Source organism: Symphalangus syndactylus, chromosome 4, assembly GCF_028878055.3.
Source record: "Symphalangus syndactylus isolate Jambi chromosome 4, NHGRI_mSymSyn1-v2.1_pri, whole genome shotgun sequence".
NCBI classification, from domain to species: domain Eukaryota; kingdom Metazoa; phylum Chordata; class Mammalia; order Primates; family Hylobatidae; genus Symphalangus; species Symphalangus syndactylus.
In genome coordinates this window covers 155,762,306-155,787,360 of record NC_072426.2, presented here as the reverse complement: position 1 = coordinate 155,787,360, position 25,055 = coordinate 155,762,306, and the positions used below count along the sequence as shown (strand labels likewise).

At 37.7% G+C, this 25,055-nt stretch overlaps 1 protein-coding gene across 10 annotated transcripts in view; it reads right to left on the bottom strand.

Annotated features, from left to right (window-relative positions):
- TENM3 (teneurin transmembrane protein 3) overlaps nucleotides 1-25,055 on the bottom strand; it is a 2,305,387-nt gene that overhangs the window by 190,853 nt on the left and 2,089,479 nt on the right. For all 10 annotated transcript variants that reach the window (XM_055276480.2, XM_063638465.1, XM_063638466.1 and 7 more), the window contains one exon: nucleotides 6,358-6,595. In XM_055276480.2, the coding sequence (XP_055132455.1) occupies nucleotides 6,358-6,595 (238 nt within the window). The remainder of the gene's footprint in view (nucleotides 1-6,357; nucleotides 6,596-25,055) is intronic.

Below are 25,055 nucleotides of genomic sequence, written 5' to 3'. Positions count from 1 at the left end.
TTCTGAGTGATGTGAAGACAATGCATCTACGAAGGCTTTTATTGATTCATTCCAAACATTTATTACTTTAGTTAATTAAATGTTTCAAGGATATGAATAGTTGCCTTTCATTATTATTTGAAGATTTTTTTTTCTTTTCAAGAACAAAATGAACAGACTTGGGGTTCCTACCTACAAAAATCCACCTAGTTTTTGTTAAGCGACGGGAAGAGTGAGAAAACTAAGAGATTTTAATCTAGTAAAATTAACCATGGTTTAATTTTATGTTTAGCCTACCTAACACATAAAGATAAATTAGACAAAAATATCCTGGTTAAGACAAATGCTTTTCTTATTGTTTGGAGAGATGAGAGCTACTTTATGATGAAAGGTATTAACCAGTGAGGTGCCCTTCACAATGGTTGCTATTACCATTTGGTCATTATTTTAAAAACATTTATGGAACACCTAGCATGTGCCACGTGCTCTACTCACTTTATTTCATTTCACACTTATAAATTATTTTAGGAGATATTATTATTGCATTGGAAACTGACCTCACATTTAAATAGATAGTGAAAATGGTGGATGCAGGATTAAAAACCAGGTCTCCACAGCATATACTTTTCTCATGACGCTAAACTGTGATTTGTATCCCTACTATATCCACTAGGTTTTAATTAGAATATATATCAATACTGACTCCTGAGAATGACCTTCATTTGAGAGCTGCTATTGGTCTAGAACCTTCTTTTGCACTTCAATTACTGGCATGATGCCCACTAAACAATCAAGTTGAGGCTATGGCATTACAAGTGGTTAATAATAATCTCACATTAAAAAATCAGGCTTTTACTCTCACTTATCTTAATAACCATCTTTGAATCTTTATCTCAAACTTTCCTAGAATGAAGCCTCTACTTCAGCCTAAGAGAATGGTTTTGGAAACCCAAACTGTAATGCTGCTGGAGACACAGGGATGTTTATTCTTTGAGTAAATCCAGGATCACATTTTATATACGCTACCATTTTTTTTTTTTTTTTTTTTAGAGAGTCTCCCTCTGTCGCCCAGGCTGGAGTGCAGTGGTGCGATCTTGGCTCACTGCAACCTCTGCCTCCTGGGTTCAAGAGTTTCTCTCACCTCAGCCTGCCAAGTAGCTGAGATTACAGGCGCCCACCACCCCACCTGGCTAATTTTTGTATTTTTCGTAGAGACGGGGTTTCACCATGTTGGCCAGGCTGGTCTCAAACTCCTGGCCTCAGGTGATCCACCCACCTTGGCCTCCCAAAGTGCTGGGATTACAGGCGTGAGCCACCACGCCCGGCCTGCTACCTCTTGTTCTCTTGATATTGTGATAAATGTTCTCTTGAAACTGTGAGAAGAAAATGAAGACAAATATTTTATGTATTATTTTAGGAGCTACATATTTTAGAGGCCAATAGCTTTTTCTGTGAAGGGGGTCAATAAAAGTTTAAATATTTGCTCTTAGTTAGCAATAGAAACTATTAGAAATGTTCAAGTCTGGAGCCTTACCTGCATTCAACCTGCCTTTCTCATTTCATTTCTTATTCTTATTTATCTAAGGCATAAGAAAATTTGGACTTAAAATGAACTTTACTCTTGGAAATAAAACTTAGTATGGTAATCACACGTCCCTCTTTGCCTGGGACAGCTATCAGTTTATGCTGCAATTCCAGGGTAACTGTTGATACGGCCCCTTCTCACTCTGCAAGTGTCCTGGCTTTAATAATGAATTATATGGTCACCACAGAGCTCAGGCACTGAATTAAGCTTACAATAGCTTCTTCAATTATCCTCCCCTCTCTGAGACAAAGGTTTTTTTAGCCAGGGCTTGAAATAGGCCTTAAGTATTAACAGCACACAGCAAATTCTTGTACTTTATATCTCCCTCTTCATGTTTCTTCCCATTCTCACAAATAAACAATATCCCTTCCCAGTCCTTTTAAGAAATACTAAGTTATAAAAGGTGCCATATTTTAAGAGACTTAGAATCCAAGTGATTTTTTACTATTCATTAGTATATAATTTAAGTTGTCTTTCTCTTTTTTTTTTTTTATTTAATAAATGATGATGGTGAAACTTTAAGAATTTCCTAGCATTGGCCCAGGTCCAATTTTGAAATTTTTGTTCAGTAACCTTAGGTTCTTCATTTTTGGACCTCTTTTCCATATTCAGTAATATTCCCTTTCCCCACAGGTACCCTTGTGTCTCCCCAAGCTATCTTTAACAAAAGCATATGGCATCAGCATCAGTCAGTCAACCTTAGTCATCAAGCTACCTTCCCAGGCATATTTTACTTGAAGTATCTTTAATTATGGAGGATTCCACTACTTACTGCCTCACTAATGGTAGTTAATTAATTATCAGTAAGTGGGTGGAGGTACAATTCTTCAGCTGGGAAAGGTTTCCTCTGGGGCGGGAAAGCTACCACGTATAGGATGCAGACACACGTCAGCAAGGCTGACTCAGACCCAGTGAGTGTATGATTGTTTTCACTTTCCCTACAACCATTTTAAAGAAGATAAAAAGGGAAAAAAGTATAATATCTTAGTTTAGTAAACAATATCTCTGTTTAGGTATTCTATTTTTTTAACAATGTTAACAATTGATCTCACATTAATGCGGCTCAAGACATCTCAATATTGAAATAAAAAATGCACTAATAAAGAGTCAATTTAATATGCAATTTCATACATTAATAATTAGCAAAGCATTACTGAACTAGAAGGTAAAAAGCTATGGGAACATAACTAATGAACTATCCATGCCAAAGTAGGCGTCATAATAAAACAAGACTTTAATAAATCTTTTATTAAACGGCTACAAATGAACCGTTTTGTTAACATCTAATAGGTAACTACTAAGCTATTTAATTCACGTATATAAATGAGGAACTTGCAGGCAATTAACTTTACAGTTGCTGAAGGACAGGGCTTCTCAATGAGAGTTACTGTACCATACCTTTAAGTGCTGCTGCTATACTGGGCCAATTCTAAGCTTTTCCTCAGCTGCTCTGTATTCTTGTAGCAGCTATTATTACATACTGAAGCAGCTGAAGTATAAAATAAACAAAGGGCAAGTTATAGGCTCTCCAATGCCCTAAAAGTGAATGATCCAAAGTATAACAAATAGTGAGTTCAAAGAAAAGGAATTTTCAGGAAAATTGTAAGCAAGCACTTGGTATTATACACAGGGACCGATTGTTAATAGGAAATGATGACATAATAAGGAGATGCTTATGAACTGCAAAGGCATTTTTGGATCTCAGTGTGACTCTAGGAGATCTGAAAGTCACTGGAGATTACAGACCAGAAGTATTCTATTCACTGAGTGGGAATGTACAGTACACAATCATACTGATTGTCTGCAGCAGGAGCAAATGTTAAATTCATTAGAGAAAGGAAATAAACATTTTTATGGAAGCAAGAAACTGCCTGGTGAAAAAGAATGCTTTTGAATAAATCAAAATGATAGCTATACTGAAACATATAGGACAAAGTAGAAAATCCTTTTATGCCTTTTCCAGCAATTCACATAAACTGTAAGTCTACAAATCACTGAGATTTTCAAGGTTTATTACATGCCATTTTGTAACCAATTACTATCAATTTGTGTTGAAAAGAGAAAAGGGGGAGGAAATAAGAGAAAAATATAGAGATTCTTATTGATGTGTAACTGAATTTGATACTTCATAGCTTATAACCTTTAAGTGGCAGTTTCAGAAAAAGTGAGAATTAGCAAAATCGATATATATACATATAAATTGAAATAATTGCCAAAGATGAAACAATACACCAGATTAAAAAATAGTTAAAGGCAGACACAAGTCTGGATAAAGCTGTTAATATAGCTGAAACTGAGTCTGAGAATCATACTCAATAGGGAACCTTAACTAAAAAAGGAAAAATCAATGATAAATAAGACTGGTTCTTCACCTCCAGAGTTCCAACCAAGTGAGACTATTAAAGAAACCACAGTAGTACTGTGTCAGTACAGTGTGAGATTTTCACATCACTGCTTAGCTTCACTCACTGAGTACTGCAAGTTGAAATATCATTTCTTTTGATTAGCAACACTGTCAGATGTGAACTTTGGATAACGAGAAAACAACAAAACCATACTGCAGATTAAAATTTGTTAGCATAACAACAAATTTTTACATTAATTATTCTGTATATTTATTAGTGAGACCATATCAGCAGTTGATTTCCTCCCTGAAACTCATAAAACTATATAATATTAATTCCACTGATGATTCATTAATGGCATTACTTCGAAATGGAAGAAAATCTCAGTAACTACTCAGCATGGGAGTGATTTCTTATACGGTCTGAATATAGAGAAACCAGCTACAATTTCACATATGGCTACAGTGGATTTTCTTCTAACCAACTACTTTCTTTCTTTAAAGTCCCATCAATCAAAATTTCCAGTGCAATAAGACGAATAACGAGAACACATCTTACTCTTCTCAAAATTATTCCAAATTCACTGTAAGACATGGTTTCATGGAATGCTAACTCTCCTACTGACAGTTTTTGAGGCTTTTGTGTTTTATAACATCACTAAAATTAAACACGTTTCTGAGGATTTAATTTGACATATTTCATAAATATTTGTCAAAACAATTATTGTCAACTGCAATGCAATTATCCATATTCAATTTGATGACTCAACTGGAAAATTACTTTTTCCCTAATAAATTTTTTCCAAATGACAATAGTGAATCGGTGTTGATTAGTTGTTCAGTGTGTGCTAATTAATTACACTGGGTAAATTTAGGTCTGTGCTAATAACCTCAGGAAAAAAAAATCTGTATACACGACTCTGTGTCTTAAGTGAAGAGGAATCTGTTTGCCTATTTTTCCTGTTCTTTATCTTCCTAATTTCTCCCAGAAGAATGTTCAATAATACAAAATAAACAATAAAACTTAACTACTCGTGGCTGATATAGATAAAAAGATGAGTTCTTTAGAACCTTGTTCTTAGGTCAAGAGTGAAAGAAAACACAGAAAGACTTTTATTGTTGACAACTAACTGTGAGGACCTCCTGCTAGCTCATCCTCAAGGCAGAATGGGTTGAGACTGTACACCTAATGGTGGGAAATAGCAATGTATTCATTGTGAGACATTTTCTTCACCCAGAAGCTAATTTAAATCCAAATGTTAACCATAAGCTCTAGGGCAGGACATTTTGGGGGACAGTCTCTCAAGGTGTCAAGAGCTCTCTATTTTCTGGCTTTTCTATGGCGATAACTCTTTTTCTCCAAGCCTAACGGAAACCCTGGGTCAGAGAAGAAATAAAGAAGAGGAATGTTGGGGGAACCCTGCCGCAAAGCTGCCAACAGAAGACCAATAAGGTAAGACACCACTGTTGGTTGTGCAATACATAATTACAAAGGAGACAGTGACTGTTAAGCTCCTGTCCAAAGAAAGAAGGCGAAATTTTATATGCCAGGAGATACTGAATAATGAAATGGATTAGCTCAATACAGCTTTTGCTGACCTATACTTTTGTATGAGCAGATTACCACCTGTCAGCCAGCCTTTGCAAGAAGTCATAACTTTGAACCTCAATGAAACACTATGCTATGTGTACAGAGAAGGACCATTAAACTGCTGGAGCTCTAGAAGACTGAGAAGCTCATGGGCCATCATCTATGAACGAGGGCAAAACTGTTTTGTATAGTTGCAGACTACTAGTTGTACGGTTACAGTCAGAGGATGGAAGTTTCAGGGATGGAGATTTCCGTTCACTGTAGGGAAAAATTTCCTAATAGAACTGTGTCAGGATGAATGGATTGTCTTAGGAAATAACCCTGCAAGGAACTTCAGAGAGTAGGTTCTATCTGCCTCATACTGCAAGAAACTACAATATCCTTAACAAATTGTCATCTGATTTGTGATTATGTGTTATACTTGGGGCTCCACTATGATTATATGATGTAATGAACAAAATATAGTCTGAGAAAGTACAGAAGTCTAGAACCAAGAAGATGCTAGACATGTCCACTGAATCAAACTACATGCAACTGAGAATAACATTTTATATCTCTGTCCTTTTCTCCACACGCCTGATAATGTGTAGATAAGAAAAAACAACAGTGGTAAGGGAAAGTTTCACTGAAGTAATTTATCCTCATCTCTTGTAGGCAACAAAACGTGTGAAAAGAATGGGCACGTTCACTGACCCAGCAACTAAAAAAATCACAACAATCTGGAACTGCTTCTTAGAGAAGAAAAAAGAAAACACAACAACAAAACCCCAGAACACCACACCAGAATATGTAAGTATAGTAAATTTCTCTTGGTGAGAAAAGGGTTGGGCTAGCTTATTTTTAAATTTTAGATGTTACCTGCTTTCCAGTGGTACATTACTGCCAAGGACCCAGCTGTCCTGCAGCTGGACGGACTCGGGTGTGGTTTGCAGCTCGGCGGGCAAAGCAGCCGGCGGGGCCGGACTCTGGTTCCTTCTATTGGTCAGGGAGTTTCTGTTGAGAGAAGTGATGGATGGATGATGCTGTGCAGAGTGCTGCTTATGGGAAGGTGGCAAGGGCTGCAGGGTAGACTGGCCTTGATTGTTTGCAGGTTGCTCTGAAAAAAAAAAAAAAAAAGAAAGAGAACTCATTATATATATATATGTATGTATATACACACTAACAATTTCTTGGGGATCCACTGCAGGTGAATTAGAATTAAAAACTGCATATAAATCTATAACCTAATAAATTTGCATATTATTCTATTAAGCGGGTGTTCAGTGACATTCTCTAAGAGCAAGTTTACCCTTGATACACAAAGTTCTAATTAATATACAACAGATGGCAAAATTGCTTTTGGTTTTAATTTGTTTCAGTTTTTTTTCATCTGGTTTTATTAACACCTACAGAAAACAGCATCTGACAGCTCCCCTAATGTGCCTTCACATTTCAGCTTTTTTAAACAAACCAACCCTGAAATTAAATGGGTAATTTCAGTAGAACACAAAGGTTTTCGAAATGCATATAATCCCTATAATTATTTAATGGAGTTTTTTTAAGCTTTATTTAACTGCAATAAATTATTACAAGCTAGTTGCTAAACAGCAGTAGACTACTCTAGTTTAGTGCATTTCAAATAAGGCAGATCTGCACTATGATCTACTAATAGATGCTAAGTATTCTTTAGCAGAAGGTCACTCTGTGAAGCAGATGTTGTTTCATGGGTACTTAACAGACTGAATCACATCTGATTACAACGTCAGAAGACTCATATACTTAATGACCGTCACATCCATTAGAACACACACAGAACAGATTTTCCAATTTCACAGTATGCAGTGTAACTACATTCTGAAGTCAGTCATAGGTGACCAGATAGGCTCATGCCACTATGTCAGTGATACAAACATTTTTGTTTTAAACCAGAATCATAAAGAGTCTGGCAACTTCAAAACATAAACACTGTGTTTTGAATGCTGTGTTGTAACTGCTAGAAAATTCCATAAAGCTAATAAGTCATAAGTTAAAATTCACAAATTAATGTAACATCTGAGACCTACTTTTCCATCTCATTACCTAGCTTTGGACATGCTAGAATTTACGAAGACTACATTTTACCAAACAGATAGATGACTCTTTAATTTAATGCTAAACTGATTATGGTTCCACACACATAAGATGCCAATTTTGGACTAAATGCAGTTCAAAAGGCAGTATAATTTTCAATTGATGTATTAAATCACGCTATTAATATAAATGCACATATTAAAAAAGAATAGGAAACACAAGGACTAGCTTCCATCTACGATGTGAACTCCGGCAGTGACTGTTAAGCCAAATAGCACAGTTTAACACTGTAATTCAGGTTGCATGAAATGAATACATAATATGTAACTGTTTTAATATATGTTATCAAACCTCTTTACAGGGTACAATGATAAAAATAACTCCTCTCATAGCATATAACATCAGTAATATTACATGTTTCTAATGATCCCTAATATTCCATATCATATAATTTAACAATGAATAATTTCTCACTCTTGTAATGAGGGCTAGAGATACTACCTAAATATATGAAAATATCGCTACTTCCTTGCATTTTCTGATATGGGGGAACTTCAAGAATAGAAACTCTGTATTCTTGAAATTTCCCATACCAGAAACTGCAGGAATCCTTCTTGGTTTATTGCTTTGGTGTTCATGAAAAATTATGATTGTCCAAATCTCAGACTGAAATAAGCTTTTGAGGGAATGGCACATACAGTTGTCATTGTGTTAGAAAAAGAGAAACTAACAGTTTAAAATTCATGAAAGATTTATTATTCATGTTTCATATAATTAATTAGAGTTGTCTTTCTTAGCATCAGTGTATCTGACTAGAATCTCTATGGATGTCTTTAAGGTACATTTCAAGAAGCTGCTGATAGCATGACTGAACAAGCTACAGTTATGAGGGCCTAGAGTAGGCTGGTGTCAACGGAATAGAAACAGAGAACAGGGAGGAATGTTTCCAAGGAAAAAGTAACAAGACTTTGCCTAAAAAGAAGCAGTGGTATGGGTCAGATGACTCCATGGTGCCATGAAAGAATATTATATTATAGAGAAGAAATTATGTTAGATATTATACTATGTAAAGAGCAGAATATTAGAAGTTATAATAACAAATTTAAGTCCTGATTCTGTCAGACATCATGATAGTAAGCCTCAGTTTTCTCACCTGTAATGTGAGAAATACTATTGCCCCATCCAGGTCTTAGTGCAATTGTAAGGATTCAATGAAATGCACCCACTCATTCATTTATTCATCACGCACTTAGCCATTCATCCCACGTACATTTTCTAGACTTGATGTTCCAGGAATCTGCTAAGTCAGTCACTGATGAAAGCATTGTGTAAATGGTAAAATAAAGCATTATGGAGAAGAACACTGTTACTGAAAGAGAAATGATTTTAAGATCCATTATCATCATGTTTCAATATGTTGAATTTAGAATTCTTATTCCTAAATAAAAACATAACCATTGGGAAAAACTTCCATTAAGGTTTCAAAAATAAGCAGCTGCGGCTTTCCTTAGGTACACGTCTTCATTTTGTAAGTGTCTGCTGAGAACTTACAGCGTACAAGACACCACACAAGGATCCACGCTCTTGCCAATGGTCTGCCCAGGCTAGTGCAGCAGTGTGCTGTGTTTACTGGAACCTCTTGAATTGACAACACGATCAGGAGAGCTACCAATAAAACAAATCCAGTGATGAAAGCTAGGTTCAATCTAAAATTTGGTGGAACAGGATACATGCAAAGTCTGAATGATATAGGGTAGGTGGCCGGAAATTTTTAAGAAAATTTTTAAATTGTTTTTTGAGCCAGGATCTCGCTCTGCTGCCCAGGCTGGGGTGCAGTGGCACAATCACAGCTCACTGCAGCCTTGACCTCCCAGGCTCAAGAAGATCTTCCCACCTCAGCCTCCCGAGTAGCTGGGATCCAGGCATGAGCCACCTCACTGGCTAATTTTTAAATTTTTTGTAGAGACAAGGTCTCACTATGTTGCCCAGACTGGTCTCGAACTCTAGAGCTCAAGTGATCTTCTCGCCTTGGCCTCTGAAGGTGCTGGGATTACAAGCATGAGCCACTGTGCCTGGCCTGGCCAGAAATTTAAATTCTGCACCAGACCACAAACAGGAGCAAAATCCGAGGATTCAGTTAGGGTCAATGCTAGCTCTATAGATTTGGGCTTACAAAACATAAGAAATAGCTGGAGCATGTATTTATCTGTACCAATTTACTCAAGATAGAATAAGTGTATAAAGTATAACAAGATAAAGTTCAACACTACCAAAAATAAAGATAGAATACAAGAAAAATAAGTGTGAAAGATAAGATAAAGCCAGATTTAAGGTTAGCGGACAAAATACCTACTGTATAGTACTATACATTTTTAAAGAGGAACACAAATCTGGCTTTAAATAATCTACTTGCCAACACAAAGAGGGAAACATAATCGGTTGCATGATTTAGAGTATTTTTAAGATCAAAAGGTTGCTTATGAAAAACATTACTATTTTTCATTTTATTTCTGTTACTGAAAATAGAGAGAACATTTCTTTTTAAGTTTTTTTTTTTCCTCTGAGACAAGGTCTTGCTCTGTTCTCTGAGCTGGAGTGCAGTGGTATAACTACAGCTCACTGCAGCCTCGACCTCCCATGCTCAAGTGATCCTCCTGCCTCAGCCTCCCAACTAGCTGGAACTACAGGCATGTGCCACCACACCCGGCTAATTTTTTAAAATATAATTTTGTAGAGATGGGGTTTCCCTATGCTGCCCAGGCCAGTCTTGAACTCCTGGGCTCAAGCGATCCTCTCGCGGAGGCCTCCCAAAGTACTGAGACTGCAGGTGTGAGGATCTGTACCTGGCACTTTTTAAGTCTTCACATAAAGAACAACTGAATACCGAGGGAAATTTTTGTGCCAAGGTTCAAAATGGACACAAGGAAAAAGGACAGGGTCTAGACTTGGAGACTACAAAAGTGTTTATGAATCTAACACAGCTGGGCAGATCCACACAAGAACAACCAGAACAGCCACTGCAGCCTTTCGCTTTAGACAAATTCACTGATACACAGATTGAAAAAAAGTTCTGGATATAATGACTTTGAGTGAGTTATAGATGGGCCAATCAGACCTCACATAGTCACCAGGTTTAATGTTCCTGCAACATACCTCTGAACATGTCGATTTACTCCTAGAAAACTCCAAATGGCTTTCTAGTGCCTATCAAACTTGAAATGAACTCTAAAGGTGAATGTTATATTTAGTCACAGATATCCCACAATATATTTTTGCAAGCTCTCCCTCGTGTGTCCTCTTCGCATATTCTTTGTTCTAGCCACGCTTGCTGTAGCCACTCCATGCCTTACACCTTTCTACTTAGGCAGAGTTGCTTCTCTCTGGAAAGACATTTTCCTCCATCTTTCTAACTCCAGATCCAAATTACTTCAAGATCTAAAAAAGGTGACACCACCTCTGTTTTCTCCAGGTAAAAATCATTAATCTCTCCTCAGAGTCGCCTTATTGTATCTGTCCCTTTCGCATGGCTCTATTCACGTTCCCCTCTGTGCTAAAGTTAAGGTTGTAGGGCTCATGTCCCCTGCTCAGCTCCCTACGGGCAGGATGCACGTGCAGTTCACCTTTGAGCTCACCTTTGAGCTCTACAGACCTCACAAGGGCAGACACTCAATAAATACTTGTTGAATGAATGACCATTTGTGAAGAATTCAATGAGAGAGTGTGGAAGTAGCTTGTCCATACTGCCTTTAACTATAAGGTAATTTGCAAATATGTTGTATTTCCCCAACTTAACTCTTAGATTCTGAAAGGCAAGGATTCTAACTCAAAATTTTTTAGATTTTCTGGTACTTTCACTAAGCACGTACTTCAAGGACTCCCAAAAATGTGCTGATTAATTGATGACATTTATCTAATAGCACCTTGATGGGTCATCTCATTCAAGCAAGGAACCATGCCACTCACCCCAAAGACTGGATTTTAGGAATATTTCTTTGAAAATGTTCTGATATTTAAAATCTACCTTTTAAGACAGGTGAATAATATAAAGATCATATAAAATTAAAATATACAAAATGTAAGATATAAAATAATGTAAAAAAAATTATTATAAATTATATTTCACCAAACACAGTATGTTTTCCTTTTATTAGTATTTAAAGCTTATGATTAGCAATGCTTTTAGATATTTTAGAAAAGGTGTCGATTATTTTTGCAAAATATTCCTCTGTATCTTTTTGAAAATTAAATTCTCGGTACCATGGTCATGAGAAATTATGCATCATACCCAAACAGCATCTTTATTAAATTTACTCCTTCTTTCCACGTGCCTTTCCTTTATCAAGGTCCTACTGCTCATATAACTTCAATGAAAGCCTAACAGTTGCATGTTTTTATTCAATATGTTGAATGAAATTAATATCAGATGTTTTTTAAAACTCACATTAATCATAGAGATTAGATAATAAAGACTGTGGTCACCCTGTTCCTCCCTTAGCTCTTCAACAGCGTCATTTAAGGCAGTCTGTTCCCATGTTAGACCTGCTAGCATGGGTTAAGAACCTGAATCATGGTGTACACTGAATAAAGTATGTTGACTATTATACCAGGAAAATGCTAGGAGCTATTGGATAGAGGGTAGATTACAGTGTAAGCAGCTTACCGGCCCCCAGTTCCAAGCAAATGTAAGGCCTATTCATGGAACTCTGCGTGGAGAAGAAGAGAAACTGCTGGTGACTTTCCCCGGATAGCAACTCCGTTATTATGAATCAGCATGGTGAGAGGCACCATTGAGACACATGACAATGAATATGGGATATTTACTTTCCATGGGATATATTCTTGCATAAATTACTTAATCTCTCTGAGCCTCACTTATTTGATAGTGGGTGCTTGTTTAAAGGATCTAAAAACACACAGTGCCTGACATAAAAGTAAGTGCCAAGAACAGGGAAGAGGCTGGGTGCAGTGGCTCACACCTGTAATCCCAACACTTTGGGAGGCTGAGGTGGGCAGATCACGAGGTCAGGAGTTCGAGACCAGCCTGGCCAACATGGTGAAACCCCACCTCTACTGAATATAAAAATTAGCTGGGCGTGGTGGTGCATGCCTGTAATCCCAGCTACTTAGGAGGCTGAGGCAGGAGAACTGCACCAACCCAAGAGGCGGAGGTTGCAGTGAGCTGAGATCATGCCACTGCACTCCAGTCTGGGCAACAGAACAAGACTCTATCTCGGGAAACACACACACACACACACACACACACACACACACACACACACACAAACAAAAAACAGGGAAGAAATAAAAGGCAGAACATCATGAGGAAAAACAAAGTAATGGAGGAGCCTTGTCAGCAACTAATAGCACCATCACCAGAAGTGAGAACACACAAGCAAATACGCCTGGAGAGGAAACGTGTTTGCTTTATTTATTTATTTATTTAGAGACAGGTCTTGCTGTGTTGCCCAAGCTGAAGTGCAGTGGTATGATGAGAGCTGACCATAGCTTCAGGCTCCTGGGCTCAACTGGTCCTCCCGCCTCAGCTTCCTGAGTAGCTGGGACAGGTGTGTGCCACCATGCCCAGCTAATTTTTAATTTTTTTGTAGGGACAAAAAAAGCGTTTGCTTTAACAGGTAGAAAAATTACGATCAGCAATGTCATAGGGCCAGGCTCCGTGGTTCATGCCTGTAATCCTATCACTTGGGGAGGTTGAGGCAGGAAGATTGTGCGAGTCCAGACCAGACTGAGCAACACAGCAAGACCCTGCCTCTAAAAAAAATAAAAATCAAAAATATGCAAAAAGGAAATGTCATAAGAACAAAAAACAAACTAACCTCTTGCCAGTTCTCACACAGGAAGGAATTTGATCTCATAGTCATGAAGTTCGGCCTAGTCACCTTTTCCTAGCTAGTATGGCCAAGGATCACGCCAAGAAGAAACAAAACAAAACAATGCATATCTGGGCTCATTTGCTGGCTTCATTTTTTTTTCTTTTTTTTTTTTAAGACTAAAAGCTACTGCTGGCAGCTCCCGGGCTGCTATGTGCAACTCAGCTCCAGCTCCTCCCTGGTTTACAGCCTTGGGCTGTCATCTTCAGGGAGCAGAATGGAAATGGACTTTGAGACAGGAAAACTGGGGAAGAAAATAATACCTGCTGTGAGATGAAAAGATCTGGTGTGAGTGTATGTCTGCATTTGTATGTGTGTGCTCGGTTCATGTGAGAGGAAGTAAAAGGTGAGTGTGAGATGAGAGGAAAGGAGGAGAGTGGGCTGGCATTCGCTTTCAGCAGGTGTGCACAGTTAGAAAGGTGTCACTGCAGCGACTCCAACTGCTCTGTCCCACCCACTTCCTTCACCCTGCTCTCCTTCCCCTCCTTTCCTGGATCTCCATGTGGCCTGGCTACACATGTCCCCAGGGAACAAATGCCCTAATCTGGAAGGGAGATAGAAGCTAAGGGCGGACATCTGTGCTGCTTCAGAATAAGAGCAGTTTGAGTAAAGTCAGTCATCAAAAGACAAATGGAGGCATGAAGGGATGGAGAAAGGAAGATGGAGGGACAGAAGAAGGAAGGACACAGAGGGACAGGCAGAAACTGGGTGGAGGTGGAAGGAGACAGAGAGACAGAAACAGTTTTAATTTCACAAAACTGTGAGAGAATCTGAGAAGCACCGTTACACAAAACATCTCCTGGGTATTCATTCATCAGCATGTGGCTTCCTTACTCCTGAATAATAATGATAGCAAGTGGAATAAATGAAAACGCTCTGGTCTTAGCCCTCTAAGAGCTTACAATATGATACACATATTGTTTTATATAGCAAGGGAGTTGTCAGGTAATCTAGTGCTTGCCACATTGCCTAAAACAGAAAGTACACTGGACTCTCAAAGAAAAAAAGAGAACGTGAAGATTTAGATTCAGTCTTTGATTATTTCTTCTAATGCTCAAAGAACGACCCTAAAGATGCTAAACCAAATTCTGTCAGTTCACTTTCAGTTGTTGAACTTGACGAGCATTTAAAAGCAGCCAAACATATTTATGGATGATTTGCAAAGGATGGAATTAAAGTCTTCATTTCTGTATCCTAAAATTCATTTTCACCTCACTTCCTGGCTATATCTTTACTTTCTCTTGTCTCAAATAAAACTTAAGTCTTCTTCAAAATTGATCTCTTTCTTAAAAACAAGTCATCAAAACAAATTGTATAAAACTTTGTTTCTGTATATTTTACTATCATATGATTTTTTTTTTTTTTTTGACAGAGTCTTGCTCTGTGGCCCAGGCTGGAGTGCAGTGGCACAATCTCAGCTGACTGCAACCTCTGCCTCCCAGGTTCAAGTGATTCTCCTGCCTCAGCCTCCCAAGTAGTTGAGATTACAGGTGTGCACCACCATGCCCAGCTAATTTTTTATATTTTTAGTAGAGACGGGGTTTCACCATGTTGGCCTGGTTGGTCTTGAACTCCTCACCTCAGGTGATCCACCCGCCTCGGCCTCCCAAAGCGCTAGGATTACAGGTGTGGGCCACCACGCCTGGCTCCATCATGTGAATTTTAACTACAGTGGCCAGAGCCTCAAGTGGATCTTCAAAGTGTACAAGGACAAAACGAGAGTTAGTTTTTGATTTTGAAAATACCAATCTAATTCTTGGTGTAGCTTAATCTCTCATTTCATTATATATTAACTCTGTGGCTTTCCAGAAATTGCTTCTCCTTGATTTTCTAAATTTAGGGAGCTTTAGGTAACAACACTTCCCTGATCTGGTTACATTTCAGGAGCTATTAGAAAGGTGGTATTATAATCCATTTCTTTAAAAAATAAATCTGATGCAGATGTAAAAAAAAAAAAAAGAAAAGAAAGGTGGTATTATAAATTCAACATTTTTATGACACTGAAAACAGTAAATTACCATTAAAATGCCTCTTTTGTCCAGAACATCTCACACACATCGCAGACATTTAGTAGTCATTATTTCCCTCTGAAGGAAAAAAATTAGGTGGCAATAATTTTTCTTATAAATGGAGAAAATTTGAGTTAAGGAAATAGGTGCTTACAGTCATATCACAAAGTCTGTGAAGCCATCTGAAAACAAAAACAGATATTCAGGGGTTTTCCTTTCGTTTTCCACTCCAGCCCCTCAAATATTCTATTAATAATGTAACCACCTAAAATGGTATAATAAAAATTGGAAAACAAAGACCTCATTTTACTCAGAAAATCATTTTCACATAAACCAGTTCCTGTAGTTCATTATTTTTTCTAGAATTCTCACACAAGCCCAGTGTTTGAAAGTGAGTTTTCCATTTAAACACCTCTGCGTAAGCCCTTGGTTAAAATACAGTACTGTGTAAAAATTTTCACCAGTGCAAATATCTGTCAGATAGTTGCCTGTAAATCAAACGAAATTTCAAAATGTGTTTTGAAAATCGTTAAGATGCAATATAAGTAAACACTATTGTTCTTAAGACCTTCATCATCAATTGATTGTAAAACTATTTATAAAAAGACACTGAGTATGAAATACCCTGGTGATAAATAAAAGGATATAAAACAATGACTTAAACTGCCTAGAAGTTATTACTCAGATGAACACAGATGAACTGATTCACTGTACTTACTGGGTTAGTGAGAATTTGGTTTAGCATCTTTAGGGTCATGCTTTGAGGATTAGAAGAAATAATCAAAGTCTGAATCTAAACCTTCCCGTTCTCTCTCTCTCTTTTTTTTTTAGATTCTACTGTACTTTCTATTTCAGACAATGCGGCAACCTAGGTTACCTACCTGCCAACTTCCTTGCTATATAAAACACCTAGAATTGTTGGGGTAAATATACTACCTCTGGGATGAATTCATTTAGCATCTCTTGGGTGTTTACTATACGCCAGGCTCTGTTCTAGGCACTGAAGTTATACCCATGAACAAAAAGCCAACAATCTCAGCCTGCCTGTGGAACTTACACTTTGGGTTAATTAACTGAATTGGAAAGAAAGAATAAGTCAAAAGCAGAGGGAAGAGAAAAAATGTAAAGTGCAGGTAAGCTGGCACTGTAGCTTTCCTGAGGAGGTCTGCCAGTTTCTGTAATCTTTTTCTTTTTTCTGTTTTTTTTTTTTTTTTTTTGAGACAGAGTCTTGCTCTGTCACCAGGCTGGAGTGCAGTGGTGCAATCTCAGTGCAACCTCCGCCTCCCGGGTTCAAGTGATTCTCCTGCCTCAGCCCCCTGAGTAGCTGGGAATACAAGTGTGCGCCACCACGCCAAGTTAAGTTTTGTATTTTTAGAGATGGGGTTTCACCATGTTGGCCAGGATGGTCTTGATCTCTTCATCTTGTGATCCACCTGCCTCAGCCCCCCAAAAGTGTTGGGATTACAGGCGTGAGCCATTGCAGCCTGGCCCGCCTTTTTCTTTTCTTTTCTTTTTTTTTTTTTTGAGACAGGGTCTCGCTCTATTGCTGGGCATGTGCCACCAAACCTGAATAATTTTTGTATTGTTTGTAGATACAGGTTTTCACTATGTTGCCCAGGCTGATCTAGAACTCCTGGGCTCAAGTGTTCCTCCCACATCAGCCTCCAAAAGTGCTGGGATTACAGGCGTGAACCAACGTGCCCAGCCCTCTGTAACCTTTTTAATGAACAAGGAGAAGACTAGGTAAGTCTCAGCTGTTACTGAGACTCCTAGATAATGCCTGGACCCTTGAAGTGTTACACCCTCATTCAAAGAGGAAACTTTAAAAATTGTCTCACTACAAAGGGAACAATAAGAAATCTCCTATGTTATCTTAAACAACTTGCTTTTTCCTGATAGGAAAATTTTACCCATTAGCCTGGGCCTCCCTGGGATTGGAGTATTACATTGAAACTTAAACTATCATTATGGTTCTGGAACCCCAAGCCAATAAATTAATATTAAAAGTGGTCTTGGGTCAGCAATGCTTCTGCCTGAGGCATCCGGCAGAAGCAAATTGAACGTTTTTTGTTTTTGTTTTTGTTTGAGACAGAGTCTTGCTCGGTTGCCCAGGCTGATGTGCAGTGGTGTGATCTCGGCTCACTGAAACCTCCTTCTGCCTCCCAGGTTCAAGCGATTCTCCTGCCTAAGCCTCCCAAGTAGTTGTGATTACAGGTGCGCACCACCATGCCCGGCTAATTTTTTGTATTTTTAGTAGAGATGGGGTTTCACTATGTTGGCCAGGCTGGTCTCGAATTCCTGACCTCAAGTGATCTGCCCACCTCGGCCTCCCAAAGTGCTGGGATTACAGGCGTGAGCCACTGCGCCCGGCCGCAAACCATTTCTAAAAGAATATACTCTCAAACCAAGTCACAGGGATTTCTAAGACCAAACCTTGCTTTCAATGAGTTCACAAACTACAAAATTTAAAAAAAAAATCTGCCTTCAGCTACAGTCTACAGACAAAACAAAAAGCAGCAATTTATCTTCCCCAAACTTGGGGTAAGTATATCTGTCAGATAAAACTGTAAGCATGTTCAGAATGATTAAGGACCAAAAAAAAAAAAAAATTAAAAACCTAAGAATTAGACACTATGAAAAAATATGAGGCCATTTTGACAAAAGTAGAATGTCTACATATAGGAAAAATGCAGTCATTGCAATTAAAATCTCATTGGATTGTTTAAATGGTATAGTAGACACAATTATAGAGAGTACCATTAAATTGGAAAACAGATCTGAGAAAATCATTCAGATAGTACCAGAAAGACAGAATGCTTACATATAAATGAGTACTTCAAAGAAAAAAAAATAGAATAAAAAAGCTCAATATACATCCAGTAGGAGTTCTAGAAGGCAAGAATAGAGCTTTCTTTAGAGCTCCTAAAACAGCTTTCTCCAAAGCTCCTAATACCATGCTTATGATTGTGAAATTAAACATAATATATATTTATTCATGTCTTTCTCATTTAGTATGAATGGTCTCTGCTATTCTCTTCTTGTTACTGGATAGCAGAATTTCTGGTTATCTTCTATTTAAAAAGCAACTTCTCTTGAGTGGCAGTAACTTGTCTTCAGAGATATCGTTCTGGCTTCAATGGTTGCTGCTCCAAAGTGTGCAGTTAATCTAAATGTCAAGCACTCTGAACTATTTCAGTGGGTGAAAACAAGTGTACATGGCTATCTTTTGATAGTTAAAGTAGTTTATCTTGTCAACCATAATGCCTCAGACACATTTTTGCTATGAAATTCTTAGTTTTGCATAATCATTTCTAACAGAAACATACATAAACATATCTTTTATACATGCATAAAAAACTGGATAAAAATACCTTTAAAATGTCTCAGTGTATGTTTCAGGATATTCTTGTACCCATTTTAAAATATTTTACCTGAGAGAGTAAGCAAAAAAGGAAGAAGCTGTCCCAATCTTGACAATAAAGAACTGACATAAATCAATCAACACTTTTCTCTCCCCTTATTACCTTATTAGGAGCATTTCATTTTAGTGAAATTAAATTTTATGGACTTTAAATGGAGTATATGATATGATATAAATAAAACACATATTTGTAATATAGATAAGGACAGGGTGGAAGGCAAATAAAGCTACATTATTGTGACAGGTGGCTTATAAAGAGTAAGGAAAGCAAATCACATAGTTCAAACAATGCAGAATTTGCTATGCTTTTCAGATAACATATCACAAATAAAATGTCTGGTATAGAAGAGTACTACAAAATGAAACAGGAGACGCAGGACTGAGCACTTACTCTAACTGAACCTAACTATATAAATCAATTAACTTCTGAGGGGAGAGCAAGATCGGAGTCATGCAATGAAGTCTGAAGTTTTTCAATTTTAAAATTCCCTTTAATTTAGGTAATACATAATAAAATCTTAAAATATATTAGCTTATGTTATGGGTATTTGAAATTTAAAGTAATTAAAAACCATATTATACCATCTTAAGTTATACATATAAAACATTTAAGGGATAGTACAAAAAATTTTACTTCAAATATTATGAAAACTTCACTGTATTAACTCAAGTCATAAAATACCCTACCATACTATCTTATATTAAAGACATTAAAAATAGTACCTTTATTTTAAAAATAAACTCATCCATATTATCTTGTATTATAACTATTAACATCTTAAGGTACATATAGTGAAATGACTTTATATCCAATTTAAATTTATTTCAGATTTCAATGTAAAAATTTTTTAAACAAATTGTAAAAATAACTATGTAAAAGGCTAGGAGGCATCTTTCAAGCTTAAAAGAAAACCAGGCCAGGTGTAGTGGCCCATATCAGTAATCCCAGAACTTTGGCAGGCCGAGGTGGGCAGATTACTTGAGACCACAATTTCAAGACCAGCCTGGGCAACATGACAAAATCTGTCTCTACAAAAAAAATTTTTTTGAGGCGAACTCTCACTCTGTCACCAGGCTGGAGTGCAGTGGTGCAATCTTGGCTCACTGCAACCTCTGTCTCCCGGGTTCAAGCAATTCTCTTGCCTCAGCCTCCTCAGTAGCTGGGACTACAGGCGTTCACCAACACGCCGAGCCAATTTTTGTATTTTTAGTAGAGACGGGGTTTCACCATGTTGGTCTTGAACTCCTGACCTCAGGTGATCCGCCTGCCTCAGCCTCCCAAAGTGCTGGGATTACAGGTGTCAGCCACCGCACCTGGCCATCTAAAAAAAAATGTGAAAATTAATGGGGCCATGGTGGTATGTGCCTGTAGTTCCAACTATTAATACTTGGGAGGCTGAGATGGGAGGATCACTTGAACCCAGGAGGTTGAGGCTACAGTGAGCCATGATCATGCCACTGTGCTTCAGCCTGGGCAACAGAGTGAGACGCTGTCTCTTAAAAAAAAATTTTTTTAAGAAAACTGATCTGTTTTATAAAAGTTATGAAGACAATTATAATACATTTTAAAAATTATTTTTAGCAAAAAGATTCAGTCTGCTTTGAGTTTTTTTTCTGATTCTTCTTTCTTAAATATTTCAGCAACTATAGGAAAAACAAATAATTGAAGAGCACAGATAAAGTTCCCAATGACCCTACTGATCTTGCTTCTCAAAAATATATTAATTTTGCAGTTATTTTTTTCTAGCATATTATTTGATATCTTATTTCTTATCTGTAGTTTATTGAGTCCCTACTGTCTTTTAATGTTTTACATCAAAGTCAAATCAAATATTCATTTAAGTGTCCTTCCAGTCATATTATGACCTCTAGGCAGAGATATGTATCATCATGAACATGAAATAAGTAGATGCAATGGACTTCAATGGAACCCAGTGTATCCTTTCTATTCTTGGCATGTGCAATGAGAGTGATCTATTAAGTGGAAACCATGTAATGATCACTCTTCATTAAAAGGAAAATAGAGTGATAGATGAAGCTAACATAGACATGTATTTGCTGAATTCCCTTCTCTGTCATTAACAATTTAGGGGTATGTTTTTTGTGTGTATACAACACTAAAAGCTTCTTCCCAGTATATACTTTTATGCTGCTTTGACTGAGCACCTATGAAAGGCAGGATGTACACTGAAAAGAATATTGAATATGGGAGATATGAGGGCCAACATCAAAGCAAGATCACGTATATGACAATGCTCTGTGAATGGCAAGTACTATATAAATGTAAGGTCCTATAATTGGGAAATTAATAATCTGTATTTTCTAAGGCTTTGTTGTGCCTTTAAGAGAGAGGGTCTTGCTGTGTTGCCCAGGCTGGAGTGCAGTACTGTGATCATAGCTCCCTGCAACCTCGAACTCTTGGGCTCAAGGAATCCTCCCACCTCACCATCCCGAGTAGCCAGTACTACAGGCATGCACCACCACCCTCAGCTAATTCGTTAGAATGTTTTGTAGAGGTGGGGATCTTGCTATACTGCCCAACATGGTCTCAAATTTGTAGTCTCAAGTGATCCTCCCACCTTGGCCTCCTAAAGCACTGGGACTACAGGTGTGAGCCACTGTGCCCAGCCTGTTGAGTCTTTTAAAATAGTAGTAAACATGATATATTGAGATTGGAAGCCTGCATCTTTCTTCAAGATGCTCACTGCCACTAGGAACCTTCCTCTCGACATAAAGGTTCAAAAAGAAGCAGTGACTAAGATAGTCTTTCATGGATCTTATGAGCTTTTATTTCATGAGTCTACAAATAGTTTGGTGCCAGTTTGTTAAAATTTTCCATAGAAGAGATGAATAAGCACTGGATATATCATGAAGAGAATAGAGATGTGACGTATTGGTCTGCTCAAGCTTCCATAACAAAATGCTGTAGACTGGGTGGCTTAAATAATAGACATTGGCCAGGCGCGGTAGCTCATGCCTGTAATCCCAGCACTTTGGGAGGCCGAGGCGGGCGGATCACGAGGTCAGGAGATCGAGACCACGGTGAAACCCCGTCTCTACTAAAAAAATACAAAAAATTGGCCGGGCGAGGTGGCGGGCGCCTGTAGTCCCAGCTACTCGGAGAGGCTGAGGCAGGAGAATGGCGTGAATCCGGGAGGCGGAGCTTGCAGGGAGCCGAGATTGCACCACTGCACTCCAGCCTAGGCGACAGAGCGAGACTCCGTCTCAAAAAAAAAAAAAAAAAAAAAAAAAGACATTGATTTTCTCACAGTTCTAGAGACCAGAAGTCACAGATCAAGGTCTGGCAGGGTCGGTTGGTTTCTGGTGACAGTTCTCTTCCTGGCTTGCAGATGGCTGTTTTCTTGCTGAGGCGAGGCAGACAGCAGGGGAGCAATGCGGGAGAGCAAAGCCCTCTGGTGTCTCTTCTTGTAAGGATGCTAATGCGGCAGGATCAGGGCTACACCCTGATGACCTCGTTTAACCTTAATTACTTCCTTAGAGGCCCTAGCTCCAATAGTCACATGGGGGATTACAGCTTCAACATTTGAATTTTGGGGGACACAAACATTTAGCCCATAACATCTGGTTTCCTGTCCCAAGCGGGACAGTTTAAGCTACCTGTCCCAAACTTAGTAACTATATCATCAATTTCCTATTGCAAATACTCCAATTCCTCACCTGTAAAATGGGGTAATAATCAATCTTACAAGGAAATGTGAGAATTAAAAGAGATAATGTATATTAAAGTATTTTTATAAACTGTGAAGTGTTATTTTAGTGTAAGGAGCTAATTTCCAGGCTTTTCTCAATTATTCAAACAAAGTAATAAAAGTTTTTGCCGTATTTCTTTTAGGAGAAAAGATGTTTATGTGTTAGTATATCCATAAGACAATTTCTTTCTATGGGGAGGTCTTTACAAGCATTCTGTTTTCATTTCTAAATTTATAAAGGCAAATATACGGCTGGGCGCTGTGGCTCACGCCTGTAATCCCTGCACTTTGGGAGGCCTAGGCGGGTGGATCGCCTGAGGTCAGGAGATCGAGACCGGCTTGAACAGCATGATGAAACCCTGTCTCTACTAAAAATACAAAAAAATTAGCCAGGTGTGGTGGCAGGTGCCTGTAATCCCAGGTGCTTGGGAGGCTGAGGCAAGAGAATCACTTGAACCGGGGAAGTGGAGGTTGCAGTGAGCCGAGATGGCACCACTGCACTCCAGCCTGGGCGACAGAGTAATACTCTGTCTCAAAAAAAGAAAAAAAGGCAAATAAACACCTAATTGTGTTTCCAAAATATCTATTAATATCATTTATTTAGAGTGTTTGCTTAAGATAAATCACTGGCATAAAAGACGGAAAAATGTACATTATTACAGAAATAATTCCCTGTGTATGCAGAGTGTATTGACTAAAATTTGCTTCAACTCTGTGTACTGAACTTATACTTTTAAATACTGATTTTGCAGTCTCTGCATTTAAAGCAACACACTAGAAAATCATGCTCCCACCAAAACATGTAAAAATGTAAAGATGAACAAAACAACTTTATGTTTTATGGCATTTACTTCAAAAATCTGATTAAGATAGATGTCTTCAGCTCATAATTCTTCAATGTCACGTTGTCATAGTTCCCATCAGCAAGATGTTTTAAAGGCTTTCGATTCATATTGCATGCCAGAACTGAAATTACATCCTTTGTCGTTTAGTTCTTAATGGGGCAAGTGATATCTATCAAGTAGTGTTTTATGAAGCGTGTGTGATTTTTATTGCAGGCTGTTTTCACAAATCTTTTTCAGGTTTCAGAAAGGTGGCGTAGGGTTTAAAATAAATAAGCCCTTCTGTTGAAAATCTTGATGATTCTTAAAACTGAAGTAAAACTTAAATTAAAATTTATTTATCAATAAAAAATCATCTATTTGGAATCTGTTGCATTCACATTTGCACACTGTCTTGAATATATTTGCTTTAACCCATATTTTAGTAAAACAGTATTATAATTTATGCAAAATAAGTGCCAAAGACACATAGCTCACAAAGCTTTCATTAGCAAGCATGTACATTATCTGCCTAGTAAGGAAAATATATCTGTAGAAAACATACACTAACAATTAAATGATAACTGGGTTTGTACTGCCAAAATGTATATTTTATTTTTAAAATATAATTACTAATTTACTTTTAAGAGGAATCTAGTGTTCTGACATTAATTTCAAAAACTTCAAAAATCAAACACTTCAAATACAAGTCATTTTCATATATTAAAGATCCAGAATTAAAAACAGAATCTTACTTATCTATAAAATTAAGGAGATATAAGTGAAAAGAAGACAATTCTTATATTTGATATTTTTACTTTGAACACAAACTAACATACTTAGGTCCTGGCTTTATCACTAACATATTTTACTCTTCTAGTCTTGGTTCCTTTCATCTGTAATATTAGGGGAGTAGATTATGATTTCTAATGTCTTTCTTTCCAGTTTTTAAAAGAATTCCCTAAATCTCTATAATGTTTTACCTAAAACACACACACACACACACACACACACACACACACACACACACACACAGGTTTAAGCTTCAGTTGCAAACTCTATGTCTTGAATGCTGTCATGCTTTATCAGTTTGCATTTTACAAAATATAAATCTAGACAAGATAAAACAACTGATTTAAAACATTGTAAAGGACAATGGCAAGGGCTTATTCTGCGATGTGTCTCCCTCAGGCCAGCTCTCTACAGCTGATGTAAGATAAAGCTGGCTACAGCTCTCCTGAGTTAGCTGCGGGCTTTAGGGATCTCACAGACATTTGGCTTTTGCCAACTATATGTCGATTATGAAGGAGAATAAAAATATTAACATTAAGATCGACATTCTTATCCAGCTTTGCCCTGCACATTCATCTTATTTGGATAACTGCACATTTAAAATTAGAGGCTACTTATCTGGTCCTAGACATTAGGGGATACTGCACAGGGAGAAGATTCTCCACATTCTAATTCCCCATGGCAAATCGCTGCGATTCTCATTATTTCTATAAGGAAGGGCATGTCTTTCCTTCAATGTTTATGTGAATTTTTTCTTGTATGTGGTTCACTGAAGGAATAGCAATAGTTCAGTTTAAAAACATTCTCTCCATTAGCTAGAATTGATTTTTAAAGCATTCTAACACGTCCATGTCGAGTCTAAAACA